General features: G+C 44.4%; 1 protein-coding gene across 3 annotated transcripts in view; it reads left to right on the forward strand.

Annotated features, from left to right (window-relative positions):
- Positions 1–18,693, forward strand: part of LOC137631022 (uncharacterized) — a 133,249-nt gene that overhangs the window by 110,477 nt on the left and 4,079 nt on the right. For all 3 annotated transcript variants that reach the window (XM_068362576.1, XM_068362578.1, XM_068362577.1), the window contains one exon: positions 11,560–11,889. In XM_068362576.1, coding sequence (XP_068218677.1) covers positions 11,560–11,864 — 305 coding nt within the window. In that variant the 3' untranslated portion in view covers positions 11,865–11,889. The remainder of the gene's footprint in view (positions 1–11,559; positions 11,890–18,693) is intronic.

Here is an 18,693-nt window from a genome sequence, read left to right on the forward strand (position 1 = left end):
GTTAGATTTCACCCGTCATCTCTATCTTCAGCTTTCAATTCAATACTCCTTCATTCATCATCTCCTACTTTGCGCTTTATGGTCCTCAGCCATGTAGGCCTGGGTCTTCCAAATTTTCTAGTGCCTTGTGGAGCCCAACTGAACGTGAAGTGAACTAATCTCTCTTGGGGAAAGAGCATGCCAAACCCATCTTCATCTACCCCTCATCATGATCTCATCAACATATGACATTTGAGTAAGCTCTCTTATAGTATCATTTCTAATCCTGTTTTGCCAATTAACTCCCAATATCCTTCTTAGGGCTTTGTTCTAAAATATACTAAATCTATTGGAGATTGTTTCATTATCATACCATGACTCATGTCCATTGAGTAACACTGATCTCACTAAACTGATATATAGTCTGATTTTTATATGAAATTTCAGGCAACCTGATTCCCAAATTTTACTTAACCTAGCCATTGTCTGATTTGCTTTTTTCAATCTCTCACTAAACTCTAATTCTAAAGACTATGTATTGGAGAGCATAGTTTCTAAATACTTTAATGATTCTACCTCATTAATCCTTTCTCCTTCCAATGATATTTTATCTTCCATTGCATACTCCATTCTCAATATCTCTGTCTTTTTTCTATTTATCTTCAGCCCAACCTCATGTGATATTTCATGCATTCTGGTAAGCAAGCATTGCAAATACTGTGGTGTCCTGCTAACAAGGCCAGTATCATCAGCATACTCTAGGTCTGCTAAATTCCTATCACTAATCCTGTCCAATCCTTCTCCACCATTTCTGACTGTTCTATTCTACACATAACAAAGTCCATGAGGAGTATAAACAAAATAGGTGACAACACATTCCCATGGAGTACTCCGCTGTTCACTGGAAATTCATTTGATAAGACTCCATTAACATTAACTTTTCACTTGCTATGTTCATGAACAAACTTAATCAGATTTACATATTTATGAGGAATTCCATAATAATGCAGGACTCTCCACAAAATTGGCCGGTGCACACTATCAAATGCTTTTTCATAGTTCACAAATGCCATCAAAGGGGAATTCCTATAATTTACGCATTGCTGTACAACATATCTCAAAATGAAAATTTGGCCAGTGCAACGTCTACCTTTTCTAAATCCTGCTTGTTCATCTCTCAGCTTTTCATCAATCTTTCTCTCCAGTCTCTTTAGAATAAGCATACTATATATTTTCTCAGCTTTTCATCAATCTTTCTCTCCAGTCTCTTTAGAATAAGCATACTATATATTTTCATAATTGACGTAAGTGTTGTGCCTCTGTAATTATTGCTATCAGTCAGGTCTCCTGTTTTTTGGTAATTTTCATCAACACTCCTAACTCTCATTCATCAGGTTTTGCCTCTTCATGCCACATTCTTCAAAATAATCTTGTAAGTAGTCTGGGAGTCACCTCATTTTCGGCCAGTATCATCTCGGCAGTTATACCATCGTATCCTGGGGCTTTCCATCTCTCTAGTTTTTTATAGGGTAACTTCGACATCAAACACACTGAATTCGTTCAGGCACATCAAGGTCTTCATCAGTTTCAGGTATATTAATCAAATTATTCCCTTCATATCTCCTATTCATAACTTAACTAAAGTTTTCCATTCAATATTGTTTTTCTTCATCTTCTGTTGCTATAACAGAGCCATCTCTCTTTTTGATGGGTATATGCTGCTGCTTCTTTGCCCCCACAGAGATTTCATTAATAATTCTATGAGCAATTCTTACACCATAGGCAGTTCCGGAATTCATTGATTTGTCAGCCTCGTTGCTTTACTGTCTAAATATTCTTTCCAGCTATTCCTGGATTTTCTTATGACCTCACCATCAATACTGGAATACTTGACATGCTCTACCTTGTAATTTTCATCACTTCCTCGAAAACTTTCAACAATCAAGAGAACAGGGCCTTTCAAATAAATTTCCTGGAAATGAAACCAGTGCAACTAGCGTTACTCCACTTCTCAGTCTAAAAGGCCACTGTGTGGTGTTGATGAGCGACAACTCCACGGTAGTGACCTACATCTCAAAACAAGGAGTTGCAGCCTCTCCCCTGCTATGCAATCTAGCACTAGAGAAAATCAAGTGGACTTAGTACCAAGTCATTTCTCTCTGCAAGGTTCGTCCCTAGGAAGAGGATCGTCATTGCAAACCATCTGAGTCATTGAGGGAAAACAGTTGGTTTAGAATGGTCTTTGCTTCCTCTAGTTTCAAAGAGACTTTTGACATTGTGGGGTTCCTTGTCTCTGGACAGGTTTGCCACCCACCTGAATCACAAACTCCCTGTGTATTGCTCTTCAGTCTCAGATCAAGCTGCGGTGATGGAAGACGCATTCCAACATCTATGGGACGGACTAGACTTTTACGCCTTTCCATCTTTCTGTCTGATTTGTGAGACATTGAAGAGAGTCTGAACATCCAAGGGAGTCAGAGTTATGCTAGTAGCTCCAAAGTGACCAGCAGCAAAATGCTATTCAGACCTGCTGGAACTTCTCACAGAAGTTCTAAGAGAAATTCCAGAATGGCCAAGCCTGCTACGCTTACCTCACATAAGAAAATTCCACGACATAGTACATTACCTGTCCCTTCACACCTGGAGACTATCCAGGGAGGGACAGAGAGAATATCACATATAATTTCATGATTTTTGGTATTTACTCTCTTTCTCTCTCTCGAATTTCCAAGAATTCAGTAAAAATGTTGAAACTCATATGACATGATTTTCTTGCATATTCTATATTTTAAAGAGCAATAAAGATTATGCACTGTAGGTATCGTGTGTATCCTCTAACCCCTCCTGAGAAGTGCATGATTCTGTATATTACTCAGGTGAGATTCATGGAAATAAACAAAGATTTAAAACTGAAATTAATTATCTTTTACTTCCAAATCATAAAGGGCTACATGATGCATTAGGTTTAATATCACAATTTCAATCAATCTAAATGCATGACCTGCTTGTTTTCACTTTACTCTGTGGTTGTTTATCAGTACCATCTGTCGGGTACATGGCACCGAGAAAAGTTTATTTTATTGATTTTTCATTTCAAGATTATGAAGTTGCCACTTTGGAATTGATAGCATATTTTCATGTGAAGGTAATTAAAGAAATAATTCTTTTTGGTGTAAAATCTAGTTTTTTAAGAAATATGACTGTTTTCAGTTCATTGTATCATTTAAATGTTATTTGTTCCGTAACTGAAATACAAACCACGCTATTTAATATGCGTAATTACTTTCGGCGTAGCTAAAATGACGAGCCATTAGATTTTTAACGAGGGTTTACTACCCCACCGCTAGTTAGTGGGGGGGGGGTAGTGAGGGGTAGTTTCTTACCCCCCACCCCTCACACACACCTGTGATTTAGCTCACTTTGCTATCGGCTCGGGTGACAGTCGGACGTGTCCGCTTTCACCCTCGCTTTTGTTGATCAGCCATTATTAATCTTTCTTTGCTTTTTCTTTTTACAGAGTGTATGTGAAGTTGGCCTCTGCTATGCGGAAGTGCCCTGGCTTACCTGACCGCCCTTGTGGTACATTTATGTCGGCGGTCGACACGGATCCCCACACCTTGTGTCCTTATTGTAGGGGCCAGCGGTGTGATAGAGTTGATATATGTGGTGAGTGTAGGGAGTGGTCCACCTCCCAGTGGGAGGGGTTTTCTCGGCGCCAGAAGAAGTCTAAACGGGATATTTCTCCTTCAGAGGTTTCTTTGAAAAGAGAAAATCCCAAGGACTCTTCTTCCGTGGCCCAAACCTCCTCTGAAGCTCCCACTCGACCGGTTTCTCCCGAGAAGCCGTCGAGTGGTAGCGTAGACCGTAGTTCTGTTGACCGATCCCGGGGTGCGGGAGAGGGAGTTGCCTCCCATAGCGAGGCAGCCCCTCCTCCTCCCCCGGAGGAGGATATTTCTATGCCTGTAACTAATAGTGATTTATTACAGCTTTGGGCTTCCTTGGGGCTTCAGGGTTCGCCCTCCAAGGAAGCCCTGTTTAACATGATCAAATTGGGAGCAGCTGTCAAACAGTCGCCGACGGTAGCAGAGATCGATCCTCTGTCTATCGTCGACGTTGTTGTGGCAGAGGCTTCTGATGAGTTGTCTCAAACCTCTGCTCCTGATGTTGCTGTGGTAGCTGAAGGCTTAGTTCCTCCATCCGAACATCCTTCGAGGGAGGAACTAAGTCCTACGGTCTCTCCTGCCGGTGATTCAGTTCACTCACAGAGACTCCTCTTCGGAGGACTGCTGATGGTCAGTCCGCTGACCCCACGGCCCCCAGAGGGTGTATAAGGCTGAAAGCTCGCCTTCCCCTTCGCCGTAGAGGTCTTCCTTCACCTCACAAGGGTGTTAGGAGGCGCCTCTTCGGCTCGTCATCCTCGCAGTCCTCCGCAGAAGAACCTCACCGTCGTTCGCCGACCCTGCCAGCTACCTAATTGGACCTCTCCGGAGATCGTTCGCGATCTCCTTCGGTGGAAGGTCGTCTTTACACAGGACACGCCGAACTTCCACCCTCCAGACCTGCTGACCTGCCATCACCGTTCCTGGCTGCCGATGCGCTGTGGGCGCCTTCTCACCCTGTTATTAAACAGGCAACGGTTCCTTCGGGGCATAAAGGGCACGAGCACAAATTTGTGTCTCAGTCCCTTAAGCGCCAGGTACACCCTACGCGCCAACGACCTGCAGCAGATGTTCCTGTCTTAGCGCGCCAGCGCTCACCGGCGCATGCGCGCACTTGCAGTTGCTCCTGTCATTACGTGCCAGGGTTCCCCTGCGTGCCCACGACCACCTGCGCGCCAGCGCTCGCCTGCGCGCAAGCGCTCGCCATTGGTTCCTGTTATAGCGTGCCAGCGCTCACCTACGCATCAGCACTCACCTGCGCGTCAGCACACTTCAAGGGAGGTTCCCGAGATAGCGCACAGGCGCTCACCGGACCTCCAGCACATTCCAGTGCCTCAACGCGCCACTGCGCACAAGCGCGTTCCTTCTGTTGCTCCTGATATAGCGCGCCAGCGCTCATCTGCGTGCCAACGCGCAGCCCTGGAGTCTCCTGAGATAGCGCATAGGCGCTCACCGGGACTCCAGCGCTCTCCAGACCAACAGCGCACTTCTGTGCGCCCGCATCCTGATGCGCGCCATGAGCGGCCACGATCTCCTGCGCTCCAGGCACGCCCACGATCTTCGGATCTGGGTGTAGTAACATCTTCTCCTGTTCACCTGTGCGCCATCGCGCTCAGTCTCCATCGCGCGCCTACGAGGTTGTGCAAGCGAGCCCTGCTCGCCCACTGCTTCAGCCAGATATGCGCGCCGCGCGCCCGCGCGCTAGAGATATTTCTCCTGCACGTGCGCGCCCAACGTTATCGCCCTCACGGGCTCTTCGGCAGGATCCTGCGCGCCCGCACTCGCGCGAACAATCGCCATTGCACGCGAGAGCGCTTATCCAGCCTTCTACGTGCCACCTGTCATCGCCTGTCCATGCCGCCACGCGCGCCCTCGCCATCGCCCTCACGCGCGCACGAACATTCTCCCGCGCGTGACCCAGGGCAGGACCCATCGCGCGACCACCAGCGTGATCCCCAGCGCGATCACAGGCGCGATCCCACACGTGAGGCCGCAAGACATCACGCGGCCAGGTCATCGTCGTCTCGTTCCCCACCCCGCAAGCGCAGAACAGCGCGCTCGTCGGAGGAGGGGAGGTTTCCGGATAGGTCCAAGGACTCTTCTCCTTCTGTTTCAGCATCTTTTCAGGCGAACCCTTGTTTGGTAACTCCTCCTAGGGATCGAACGATCCCCTTCCCTCCAGAGGGAGTGTCTGACAGCGCGACTGTTAGTCAGGAACCCTGGTTTGGTACCATCGTCAGAGCTCTCGTGCAGGCTTTTAAGCCTGTATTCTCTGAACTTGGTCACAAATCAGTGGCGGCTTTGTCTCCCCTGAAGAGGAAGAGAGGAGTTTCTACCGTGGTAACTTCCCCAAGGGCGAAACTGACTCCTCGGAAGTCCTTGAGGAAGGTTCCCTCTCCCCCCCAGACTTTCTCTCCCTCCCTTGCGGACGAGGATTTCCCGTCCTCTGGGGAGTCTGGTGAGGCGGGTCGTTCCCCCATCGCACCAATGGGGGAAACCCCACCTCGCCCCGAGAAGTCTTCTCGGGTAGGGGTTGAGAAGAGCCTTCCACCATCACTGCTGGAGTCCTGTATCCCTCCCAGGAGGGAGTCGAAGGACTCTAAGACTTTGCCAAAGTCTTCATCAAGGATTAGACAGGAGCCAGCCAAACCCTTGGAGAACGTCCACGAGTCCCCCCAGGAAGAGCCTCTGGGGACAGGAGACTTTGCTGCCAGCCCTAAAAGAGGAGAGCTGCAGGAGTCAGAACATGCATCCTGGCAAGTTCTGACCCTCATGAGGAATCTTAATGGGTTTCCAGATCCAGAGATTCCCCCTCGTGAGGGCAAGGACACGGTCTTGGACTGAATCTACGGTACTCAAAAACCCTCGAGGGCCAGTGCGGCGTTGCCCTGGTCACAGGGGGTTAAGAGTGCCAGAGACAAGGTCGAAGGCCAGCTCTCCGAGCTTGCTTCCTCCAGCCGATCCAGCACCGGTAACAAGCTCCTCCCGCCTCCTCGCGTCCATCAGAGGAGGTACTTTGAGATCTTGGAGGAGACTTGTTTAGCTCTTCCTTTGCACCACTCTCTGGAAGAGCTTACCGGGGGAGTCCCTCTAGAGAGACTCTCCAACCGGCATGTCTCGTATTCGGCAACGGAGATCCTGAGCCAGGAGAAGGTAGCGAAGTGTGCCATGCAGGCAACTTCGTGGCTGGACATCTGGCTAGGGTCTCTGGGCATCCTGGTGCAGTCTGAGGACTTGTCCAAAGAAAGCACCAGGAAGGCCTTGGAGACCTTTTTGCTCTCAGGCACGCGTACCATTGAGTTTCTAGCCCACCAAGTCTCGAGCTTGTGGGCTAACACTATCTTGAAACGTCGGGATGCAGTATCTGAGAGATTCCACCAAAAGGTCCCCAGTACCGACGTTAGCAGACTCAGACATTCTTCCGTCCTCGGTAAGAACTTGTTTGAGCCTAAGGACGTGGAGCAGGCTGCTAAGAGGTGGAGGAAGTCCAACCTGGACTCCCTTCTCCATAGGGCCTTAACATCGAGGCCCTACAAACCTCTAGCGACCCAGCAACCACGTCCTGTCAAGAGTACGAAGAAGGCAGCTGCAGCAAAGACAAAGGTATCTAAGCCCTTTCCTGTCAAGGACAAGAAAGGCAAAAAGTCCTCTAGGGGAGAAAAGAATCCTAGAGGGAGCGGCCGTGGCCGCAAACGCTAGGATTGGCAGTCTCCCTGCATATCCACCAGTGGGGGGATGCCTACAAAGTTGCGCAAGAAGGTGGTAGCAAATCGGGGCCAATTCCTGGACGATTTCCGTAATCAGTCAGGGATATCGCGTCCCGTTCACGACATCTCTACCTCCCCTGACAGCGGATCCAGTCTCGTTGAGCTCCCTTGCCATGGGATCGGCAAGGGGGCAAGCCCATCGGGCAGAAGTCGAGACCATGTTTAAGAAGGACACTCTCCAAGAGGTAATCGATGGGTCCCCAGGCTTCTTCAGTCGACTCTTTCTTGTAAAGACGGCGTCTGGAGGCTGGAGACCAGTCATCAACCTCTCAGCCCTGAACAGGTTTGTCAACCAGACCCCGTTCAGCATGGAGACGATAGACACGGTCAGACTTGCAGTGAGACCGCAAGACCTCATGTGCACACTGGACCTGAAGGACACGTACTTCCAGATCCCAGTCCATCCGTCTTCGAGGAAGTACTTAAGATTCTGCCTAGACAACAAGATCTACCAGTTCAAGGTGCTGTGTTTCGGTCTCTCCACAGCACTGCAGGTGTTCACCAGAGTGTTCACCCTAATATCTTCGTTGGCTCACAGGATCGGCATCCGTCTCATCCGTTACCTAGACGACTGGCTGATCCTAGCAGACTCGGAGGCAGCCCTTCTTCGTCACCGAGACAAACTTCTGGGACTTTGCCAAGATCTAGGGATCATGGTAAATCTCAAGAAGTCCTCTCTGCTTCCCACTCAAAGACTGGTATATCTAGGAATGATTATAGACACCAATCTCCACAAAGCCTTCCCATCAGACGACAGGATAGCAAGGCTGAGGAGGGTCGCGAGGCCTTTCCTCAGACGAGAAGAACTTCCAGCCCAATCGTGGTTACGTCTCCTCGGTCACCTCTCATCCCTGGCCCGTCTAGTTCCCAATGGTCGCATCAGAATGAGATCTCTCCAGTAGCGACTCAAGTCCCGGTAGAATCAAGGTCACGATTCCCTGGACACTATGATCCTTATGGGTTCTGCGGAACAGACAGACCTTCAGTGGTGGGTGGCAGACGAGAACCTACGAAAGGGAGTGGATCTTCTCGTCCTCCCCCCGGATTTGATGTTGTTTTCGGATGCCTCAAAGAAAGGGTGGGGGGCTCACGTTCTGAACCACAGGACCTCAGGCCTGTGGTCAGAATCAGAAAAGTACCTCCACATAAACCTGCTAGAGATGAAGGCCGTATTCCTGGCCCTTCAACAGTTCCAACAATACCTGTCGGGCCACTCTGTGGTGGTGATGAGCGACAACACCACAGTAGTGGCTTATATCAACAAGCAGGGAGGTACCTTTTCAGAACAGCTATCCCATCTCGCAGTAGAGATACTGAGATGGACCGAAGTCCACTCGATCGCACTTTCGGCTCGCTTCATTCCAGGCAAGAGGTGTGCTCGCCGACAGTCTGAGCAGAACGACGCAAATAGTGAGTACCGAGTGGTCTTTGGATCGTCAGGTAGCCAACAAAGTCCTGACTTTGTGGGGTTCCCCGACTGTGGATCTGTTCGCTACAGCACTGAACTTCAAACTTTCGCTGTACTGCTCCCCAGTCCCGTTTCCCAAGGATCTCTGGCAAGATGCCTTCCAACAGCGGTGGGACAACATGAATGTCTACGCCTTTCCCCCGTTCTGTCTGATGAGGAGGGTGCTCAACAAGACCAGAATATCGGTCAATCTCTCGATGACCCTAATAGGTCTGCTATGGCATCATGCAGAGTGGTTTCTAGACCCTCTGCAACTCCTAACGGAGCTTCCGAGGGAACTCCCTCCACGACACGAACTGCTCAAACAACCACACGCCAACATCTTTCACAAAGCTGTAGCTTCGCTTCGACTTCATGCCTGGAGACTATCCAGCATATCCTCACTGAGAGAGGATTTTCGCAGCAAGTTGCGAACAGGATGTCTGGGCACCTGCGAAGGTCATCTGCAGGGGTCTACCAGGTGAAGTGGCGAGTCTTCTGTGGTTGGTGTCGTGGAAGGGGTATCTCTCCACTCGATGCCACTATTCCAGCAATAGCGGAGTTCCTCGTGTATTTGCGGGAAGAAAAGGCGCCTTTCAGTCTCGGCGGTGAAAGGCTATCGCTCAGCCTTAAGTCTAGCCTTCAGGCTCAAAGGAGTGGACATTCCTTCCTCGCTGGAACTTTCCCTACTCATATGGAGTTATGAACTTACCTGCCCTCAGTCAGAAGTGAGACCTCCTCCATGGAACGTGGTTCGAGTTCTCAGGTCTCTTAAGAGGCCTCCCTTCGAACCATTATGCCAGGCTTCAGATCGCTACCTTACTTGGAAGACGGTGTTCCTGCTAGCTTTGGCCTCGGCCAAGCGAGTCAGCGAACTTCATGGTCTCTCATACGACATTGCCCATTCAAGGGGATGGGGAGAGCTAACGTTCAGGTTCGTCCCTGAGTTTGTTGCCAAGATTCAGAATCCGGGAGTGCCGGACCCTCGGTTCGACTCTTTCCAGGTTTCGAATCTTCGTTCTGTAACAGATGACCCAGACCATCTCCTTCTGTGCCCAGTAAGGAGTCTGAGGCTATATCTTTAGAGAACGGCTGCAGTTCGTCCCCAAGTGCAAGCTTTGTTTGTGAGCACTGGGAAAACGAAGAGGAGGGTCACCAAGAATACCATCTCGGCCTGGATTGGTAAGGTGATCTACCTATCCTTGAATCCTGACCCTCCTCCGTCACGTCGCCCTAGAGCTCATGATGTCAGGGGCGTAGCTACGTCCCTGGCCTTCAAGAAGAACTATTCAGTGACGCAGGTCCTGCAAGCAGGGGTGTGGAAGCGTCAGACGACCTTCACAGCCCACTACCTGCAAGACGTGACACACAGGAGACTCGATACGTTCTCTATCGGCCCTGTGGTGGCTTCACAACAGCTGGTCTAAACCTCAGGCTCCTTAATGGACAAGTAGCAGAAGGTTGAGGGCATTGTTACCCGGTCTTAGTCTGCATGAAAGAAAAGGTTTGTCTGGCCCTTATTCTTTTCTTCATCTTCCCCTCTCTTGGGGAAAGCAGCATCCTGGGTTCTTTGCATAGCTGACCTCAAACCACTGCAGGTAAACCATGCTTCCTTGTGTTCCTAGTATTAAATTAATACTGTCACGTACCCATACCCTGACGAGGTGGTATTGGGAGAGTCCTAGCCTTGAGTTCCATCTAAAGAACTCCAGGTCAACTTCCTAGGACGTGTCACACTGCATACTTTCACACACAGCTTATGTAGGCTGCAGCACTTGCACAGCAAGATGCTAGCGTGGTGCAGGGACTTCTTATTATCGAGTACTGACACACTCAAATACTGTGTCCCCGGGCAAAAGCCAAAGCCAGTAATGGCCGGGACTTACCACCCTTCCTAAGGGTTGAGTCACCCGTATTAAATAGCGTGGTTTGTATTTCAGTAACGGAACAAATGACATTCGTAGATAATTTTTATTTTTCCTAACTATGCAAACCTTAGCTATTTAATCAAACTTGCCCGCCAGCCCTGTCCCCCATGAAGTCCTACCTCTAAGCAAAGTGAGCTAAATCACAGGTGTGTGTGAGGGGGGGGGGCATGCTACCCCTCCCTACCCCCCTGCTAACTAGCGGTGTGGGTAGTAAACCCTCGTTAAAAATCTAATGGCTCGTCATTTCAGCTACGCCGAAAGTAATTACCCATATTAAATAGCTAAGGTTTGTATAGTTAGGAAAAATACAAATTATCTTTGTCATGGTTCAATGGTTATATGATCTTCTATCAGGAGACTGATTTTTCAGAGATTTTGTCAGACATGATATATTGATATATGTTGTTATGACCCATTTTGCTAATGGGTTATGAAAAAATAATTCTTTATTTTCAAAATTAGTTTTTGTAACTTAATTTCATTTAAGTTTATTACAAGTTAGAATCTTGAACCCCTAGAAGAAAATCTGTTGGAATGAAAAATAATTTGAATTGATGTAGTCCTGTATTAAGACAGAACTGCTGTGTATTTTTAAGTTGTTACTTTGATATAAAAGAAACAAAGGAATTGCTTACTCTGTAAAAATTTAAAAATTTGAATTATTTCTCATATTTGAGTTATTGCCAGTTTTTTTAAAAAACTAAATATTTTATTTGCAGTCTCCTGTTTTTGGAAATGCTTTATTCTTCCTTCAGTGTAGTTTGATATATTTTTTTTAGGAAGTTCTTATGGAGTACCGGTACCTCTGTCACAGCCTTTAGAAGAACCACACAGTTCTTTGATGCCTGCAGTTAAGTATTGTGTAGACAACATGGATCTTGGTAGAGGGAAGTGTTTTTTACCGCCCAAGCATTTTCTACCCATTCAAGAGAAGAATAAGTCTTGGTCTCCAACATTAGATGTAATTGAGGAAGCAGTATTGAAAGACTTTGTATTTCCCAAGTATGTTGAGAAAAATTCAGACAGGTTGAGGATTAACAGTAACTTGAAAAGTATAAAGGAATTGGAGAACTTCATTACATAAGATCACAAGGAAAGGATACTTGCAGGTAAGTTTTAATTTGAAAACATTTCACTTTTGTAATGCAGTAACATATATTATTGTCTTTTCAAAAGTTTTAGCTTATTTGATCAAGGGCATGTCTCGACAGCCTGTTTGCTGGTTCCTTACTGTTCATTCCACAGCCTACGAAGACTATGGGCACACTACTAGAGTAAGTACGAAGTTTTGGTACCTACAGACAGATCATCATTAGCCGTCTTAATCTACCCTAAGAGCTTTTCATACATACTACTGTATATTGTTTCCTTATTTCAAGTGTTGTGATGCACCTTACTATTACTTTTGTTGGGGGATCTAAATCTTTAACTCAAAAGTTTTTTATGTTAACTCTGTAATGTGGTGCTTTCAAATGGATACTCTGGTCTTTCCTCTTCTACCATACGTAATACATAGATTATAAAACCTTATATCATCTTCATTTATTCCTTTAATGTTAAATTTTAGGGTTGGAATGTTTAGTCTATTTTCATCTCTAATTTCCTCTCGTGCGAAATTGCTCCATATACCTGTTTAAAACGCTTCCAGATGACTGAAATTACTGCTACATCTTTGCTCACACAGCAGCTTTAACCTTTAAAAATACTTCCAGAAGACTAAAATTACTGCCAGATCCATGCTCAGACTGAATCTATAATGTTTAAATCACTTTCAGAAGACTAAATTACTTCCAGCCCTTATTTTCTGTGAATCTTGACTTCATCATCTCCTACCATTTAATAGCTAGTCTTTTTTATTTTTTTGGCTATCTTATCATTTATGTCCTTTTTGGGGTTAATGTGCTGTGTGGTCTCCAAGGATTTTTCTGTAAAAGGCTAGAATGGGTAATGCAATGCAACATAAAATATCAAAGAAATATTGTCTCCCCTGCACTAGCGCCGGTGTACCTATGTGCAAAGCAGGATCTCAGTGTGCATAAGAGATACCTCTTGAGTTCAGGCACTATTGAAAACAACATAATATCTCCACTGCGGAAATTGTCTGGCTATATTGGACCCGAGAATTTTTATTACAGCCAGGGGCATTAGTACCTCTGATGCACCCAGCCACCATTTTATGTCTTATTGCCATATCAACCATACTTGTGATCTGTTTATAAGTGAAGTGAGGAATCTTCATCTATGCTTCAAGTTAAGTAACAGGATCAGATATCCACTATTCTTAATAATAGTATCAGTGTAGGAAAAGTGAAATTTATAGTCAGATTTACAGTCTATTGTTTGTTGTATTTGTTTTGCTTGTTTCATTTCACCATTCTATTCTTAAAATTTGATAACCCCATTCTAAGTGGTATGATGAACTGTGAATTTTCTATTCATGACTTGCATCAATTAAGTGGCTCGTTTCACAGACCCTTAAAAAGCAGGTGCACTCTTGGGAAGTCAACAATACAGTACAGTAAAGCTGTTTGCATGTTTCATTGAGGCAGAAGGACTTCAAGCAGGTACACCTGAGTTGACAGGGACTCAGTGTAGGGGTTAATTGTGATCCCTACATCATTGCATAGTGGAAAGGATTCTTGCTCTTCATGAAGGTAGATAGGTTGGCCAGTGTATTAGCCACCCATTGAAGTACTACCGTTAGAGAGTTTGGGTGTCCTCTGACTGGCCAGACAGTACTAAATTTATATTGGATCCCTCTCTGGTTACAGCTCCTTTTTCCTTTGCCTACACATACACTGAATAATCTGGACTATTCTTTACACCTGACAACGCTGAGATTACCAAACAATTCCTCTTCGCTCAAGGGGTTAACTACTGCACTGTAGTTGTTCAGTGGCTACTTTCCTCTTGGTAAGGGTAGAAGAGAGATTAGTTAAGGTGAGCAGCTTTTTTAGGAGGACACTAAAATCAAACCATTGTTCTCTAGTTTTGGGTCGTGTCATAGCCTCTGTACCATGGTCTTTCACTGTCATGGGTTAGAGTTCTCTTGGTTGAGGATATACTCAGGCACAATTTTCTGTCTTATTTCTCTTCCTGTGTTTTTTTTAAGTTTTTGAAATTTATATATGAAAGATCTAATTTCAAATTGCTGCTGTTCTTAAAATAATGTTTTCACTATCATTCGACCGACTTGCTATTCATTAACCCTTTTACCCCCAAACGACGTACTGGTACGTTTCACAAAAGCCATCCCTTTACCCCCATGGACGTACCGGTACGTCCTTGCAAAAAAATGCTATAAAAATTTGTTTTTCATATTTTTTGATAATTTTTTGAGAAAATTCAGGCATTTTCCAAGAGAATGAGACCAACCTGACCTCTCTATGACAAAAATTAAGGCTGTTAGAGCAATTTAAAAAAAATACACTGCAAAATGTGCTGGGAAAAAAATAACCCCTTGGGGGTTAAGGGTTGGAAATTTCCAAATACCCCGGGGGTAAAAGGGTTAAAAAAAATTTCAGTATTCTTCTCCCTAGTCCCAGTAAATCGGCAGCATTTGAAAACACCTTCCAACATGACTGGAAATTGTAGATAATTACCCTTTTCCGGTCATTTTCCAGTTTTGCTGATTACTCAACAGTTGGTCGACGCATGACCATGATTGCTCCCAAGCGGCACATGCCGAATATCATTCAGATCAGCTGTTTTCTATCTTTCTTTGGTGGGGAAGCTCCTCAATCTTTGAGGTGAAGGATGATGCTTAGCCCATGATAATTTTTTTTCAATTAGAACTTTGGTCTGGACTCTTCACAAGACTCGAGCTCAAACCGCATGGAATGTTTCTCGATTTCGCAGGCCTCTTAAGCGATCCCATGAGAAGGGTGGCAGATATGTCTTTAACCCTTGGTACTGTCCTCCACAAGTAGGAAACAGCAAAACATTGTTTGTGTCACAGGACTTTTTCAGTATGTGGCAAGGACCTAGAGCCCAGCTATTAACAACTTCAAAGTCCATTCATTTCTTCCCTTCAAGAAGCAACTAATGGGGACCAGGATGACTTGATCTTCTGTCCTGGGTCGACACTACGACTCTTCCTATAGTAATGGAGCGAGTAGGAGAAGAGACATAGAAAATTTTTTTTTTTTGGGGGGGAGGCCGCTTCATGGGATAATTGGACGTTCTTTTCCTGCAAGTGAGGAGATGAAAGGATCATCCTGGATTTGAATATACAAAGTTAGACATTTTGGATCTATCCCAGCTCTCAAGAAGAACCTGTCACGATTGAGATAATACCGCTAGTGTTTTTGGGGCCTTTTAGTGACCAGATAGTACAGCATTGGATCCCTCTCTGGTTACAGCTCCCTTTTCCTTTGCCTACATATAGGCTACTCTGAATAGTCAGGCCTATTCTTTACGCATTCTCCTCTGTCCTTATACACCTGACAACACTAAGATTACCAAACAATTCTTCTTCACTCAAGAAATTAACTACTGTAAAGTAATTGTTCAGTGGCTACTTTAATCTTGGTAAGGATGGAGGAAACTAGTTATGGAAAGCACCTCTTCTAGGTGGACACTATAAACTCAAACCATTGTTCTTCATTCTTGAGTAGAGCCATACCTTTCAAACCATGATTTTACACTGTCTCGAGTTAGAGTTCTCTTGCTTTTGAGGGCACACTATTTTATGTGTTACCTAATTTCCCTTCCTCACTGGGCTATTTTCCTTGAGGGTGCCATTTGGGCATGTATCATCCTGCTATTCCAACTAGGGTTGTAGCTTAACTAACAATAATAATAATAACAAGATTTGAATATTATTATTACTAGCTAAGCTACAACCCTTGTTGGAAAAGCATTGTTTCTGCATACCTATACTTCAACAGATCATGTAGCAAACCTAACTCCTTCATGAGACTAGAATGTTCCCATCCATCTAAATGCGGGTTTACACAGTCCAACGGTTCGTTGAACGTCGTTAGACAGACAAGTATTTACAGTGATGTTCGAACATGTGAACGGGGTATTTGGTTGTTGAACACGTTCATCGTACAGTTCCAAGAAAGTTTGCCCTCGCCTGACTTTTGTGAGCGGGACTTCATTGTCCACAAACCTTATGCATTTGTGGCTGACTCTACCCTTTTGAACAGTTTGAAAAGCTGGTTGGACCGCGTAAACCCCGCTTAAGATACCTCTCGCAACATATGTCTGGAATGAGAGGTTAGATCAACTGTCCCTTCTACATCTTTCTTCCCCCTCCTTGGGATGCAGAAATCATTCTGTTATTTGCCGCACTGGACGCTAGATGCTAGCAAGCAGCATGAACAGATAAACTTTGGTTTGGGTTATCTTCCTCATCTTCCCAGACAAGGGGGATGATAGGCAAATGTATATAAACCCATTTCTCATGAATGACCATCCAATCAGATAACATAGCCTCCACATGGAAATAAACTTTTCCTGGACCGTCTACCTGTCCCTGGTAGTTACTTAGGCTAATACCTGTCTCATATTCATGTCCAAGTTGTTAGGAAGGTGACAGGAATCATCATTTTTGCTTTATACAGGACTGAAGTGCTCTGATATTTCCTGGGAAAGTGAACCAGCTAGTTTGGTTGTAAGGACTTCCTCCCTCCTAAGCCTCCTAAGGATAAGTCTCCTATTAAAGGGATATCCCCATGCCAGAAAACCCCAGACATTTTGGCTTTCTATCTAGTCCAGTTCTTTGAAGAAGGGAAACTTTAGCCATCAGCAATCTTACATAAATCTGCATTGACAGATCCTCTCAAGCAGACTTTCAATTTTGTTTTAAATTCAGGTGTTCCACAAGGTTGCACATCTTTTACCTTACAAAGTCTATCCCAGAAAACTCCTTCATTGTCTTGGTCTCTTAATAGTGCTATAATTTTTATCAAGTTAGATAATTTTGTCGTTTCCCTCAAAGAATGACTCCAGAAGGCTATTTTCTAATAGCATTAGCTAAGGGAGAAAGAGTTGGCAAGCGTTTAGTGTACAGGCAAGAGTTCCTCACCATTATTCCCAGCCTTCTCTTGATTTTGACTCTTGGCCTTCTATTTCAACCAAAAATTTATACCGTTTTAGAGGTGGGGTCCTCTATATCGGGGCATTATTGTTGGGGGATGGTAACTTCAGTCCAGTATTTACCCTCCATAGATCCATGTCTTTGGTAGGTAGTTGGTTTCAAAATACTCATACCAATAAACACCTTTTTACATGGGTATCCTTATTCTAATAACCTCCTTCATAAAAATGGTCGATCCTATCTCCATCCCTAAAACCCACAATGTGATAAAAATTGCTTCTTCTTTGGCATTTTTTACTAATATGTAATATCAGGACATATCCAGAGCTTCAGGGGTTGGTCTGGCCATAGTGTTTATAAGACACAACCTGAAACAAACCCAAGTGGTAAAACATGCGTGCATGGTGCTCGGCTTGTTTGTGGCACCTATTGGAGGTAACTGGCCCGAAAGTAGAAAAATCTCATCCTTGTCCCTCAACAGAATCACCATGATGGGCATCTAACTCCTTTCCCAGAAATTTTAGTATTAACTTGTTATTTTATGCTTACCAGGTATGCACAAACTAATAATTTACTTGGTTAGAGAGGAATCTCTGTTAGGGTACATGAGTATACTGTACTCCAATGTTTCTCTGGTATTATTGTTTGGTGACTACACAGCACCTTAACCCCAAAAAAGATATTTTGATGTGCGAAAAACCTATTAATGGGTAGGTGCTGTGCAATCTCCAAAATCTCTTTCTTCCCTAGCCTTGTTTAAGGAAGGGAGGCATATAAGCCTTGATCATAATATAGACGATGATAGTTTAACGTATATAAGCGCAATGCCCCGGTAGCCTTGTGTCTAGTAAGTGGAAATGGTATGTCATCGATTGTTTGATGTATTTCAGCACACCAGGTTGAGACAAATTCAATAGGGCCTGAATTCATGGGTCTTCCTTATACTCTCCGAGTCTGTGCTATGCAAGTTGATACAGTTGCTCAGGAATAGGGTAGACAATATTTCTGTGGTATTTTCTTATGTTGAATTTCCTGTTCTAGCCTTTCACAGGAAGGTTCTTGGAGACCACACAGCACATACCAAAATATAGGTTTTTACTTCATCAGAACCCCATTAATGTTGTTGACAATAATACAAAGGAAGAAAAAAAAAATAACTTACTAACAGCCATTTATTATATTCTCAACATTGAAACGTAGAGCTCTTTACATCTAAAAAGCCAGTGAAAGGACATTACAGAAAAGAGAAAATACATGAATTGACAAAACTAAGGTACTGTAGGATATTTCTGTAGTTTCTTTGTAGTCTTCGGAATTTATTTCCAATGAAGATATATTCAGAACAACAACGTAAAAACCAGAATATAATTTAAAATGTAATTGGTGTAATTTCTTTCACTGTGAAGGCTACTGGCACATAAATATCTTTGAACAGTCAAAATTACTAGTCACTGGAAAAAAATATTTTCTACAGGAAATATATTCAACAATAGTGGTTCAATTTATTGGTACAAATATACGGAGGTGATTTAGTTAATTTTTGAGAACCCAATGTTTCTTAGTAATATAATTTTGTTAGTGTGTTAATGATTTTTATCTTTGGGTATATTTGAGAGATTTCCAGATGAATGGTTTATATGAATAATTAAGACTAAGATTAGTTTTAAAAGCGTAAAATTGAACTTTTATCCAATGGAAATCTTTCTTGTTTCATGCAAGATTCAATTTGGAAATTAGAAATCTAAATGATTTTGGCTTAGCTGAAACACCCTTTCTGTTGTACCAACAAATTCTATCTGTTTTAACTCTCAGTTTTTGTGCTTTTACTAGACCTTCTTGAGACAACACCAGTACTTTAGAGAGGTTT

This window comes from Palaemon carinicauda, chromosome 39 (genome assembly GCF_036898095.1).
Source record: "Palaemon carinicauda isolate YSFRI2023 chromosome 39, ASM3689809v2, whole genome shotgun sequence".
NCBI classification, from domain to species: Eukaryota; Metazoa; Arthropoda; class Malacostraca; order Decapoda; family Palaemonidae; genus Palaemon; species Palaemon carinicauda.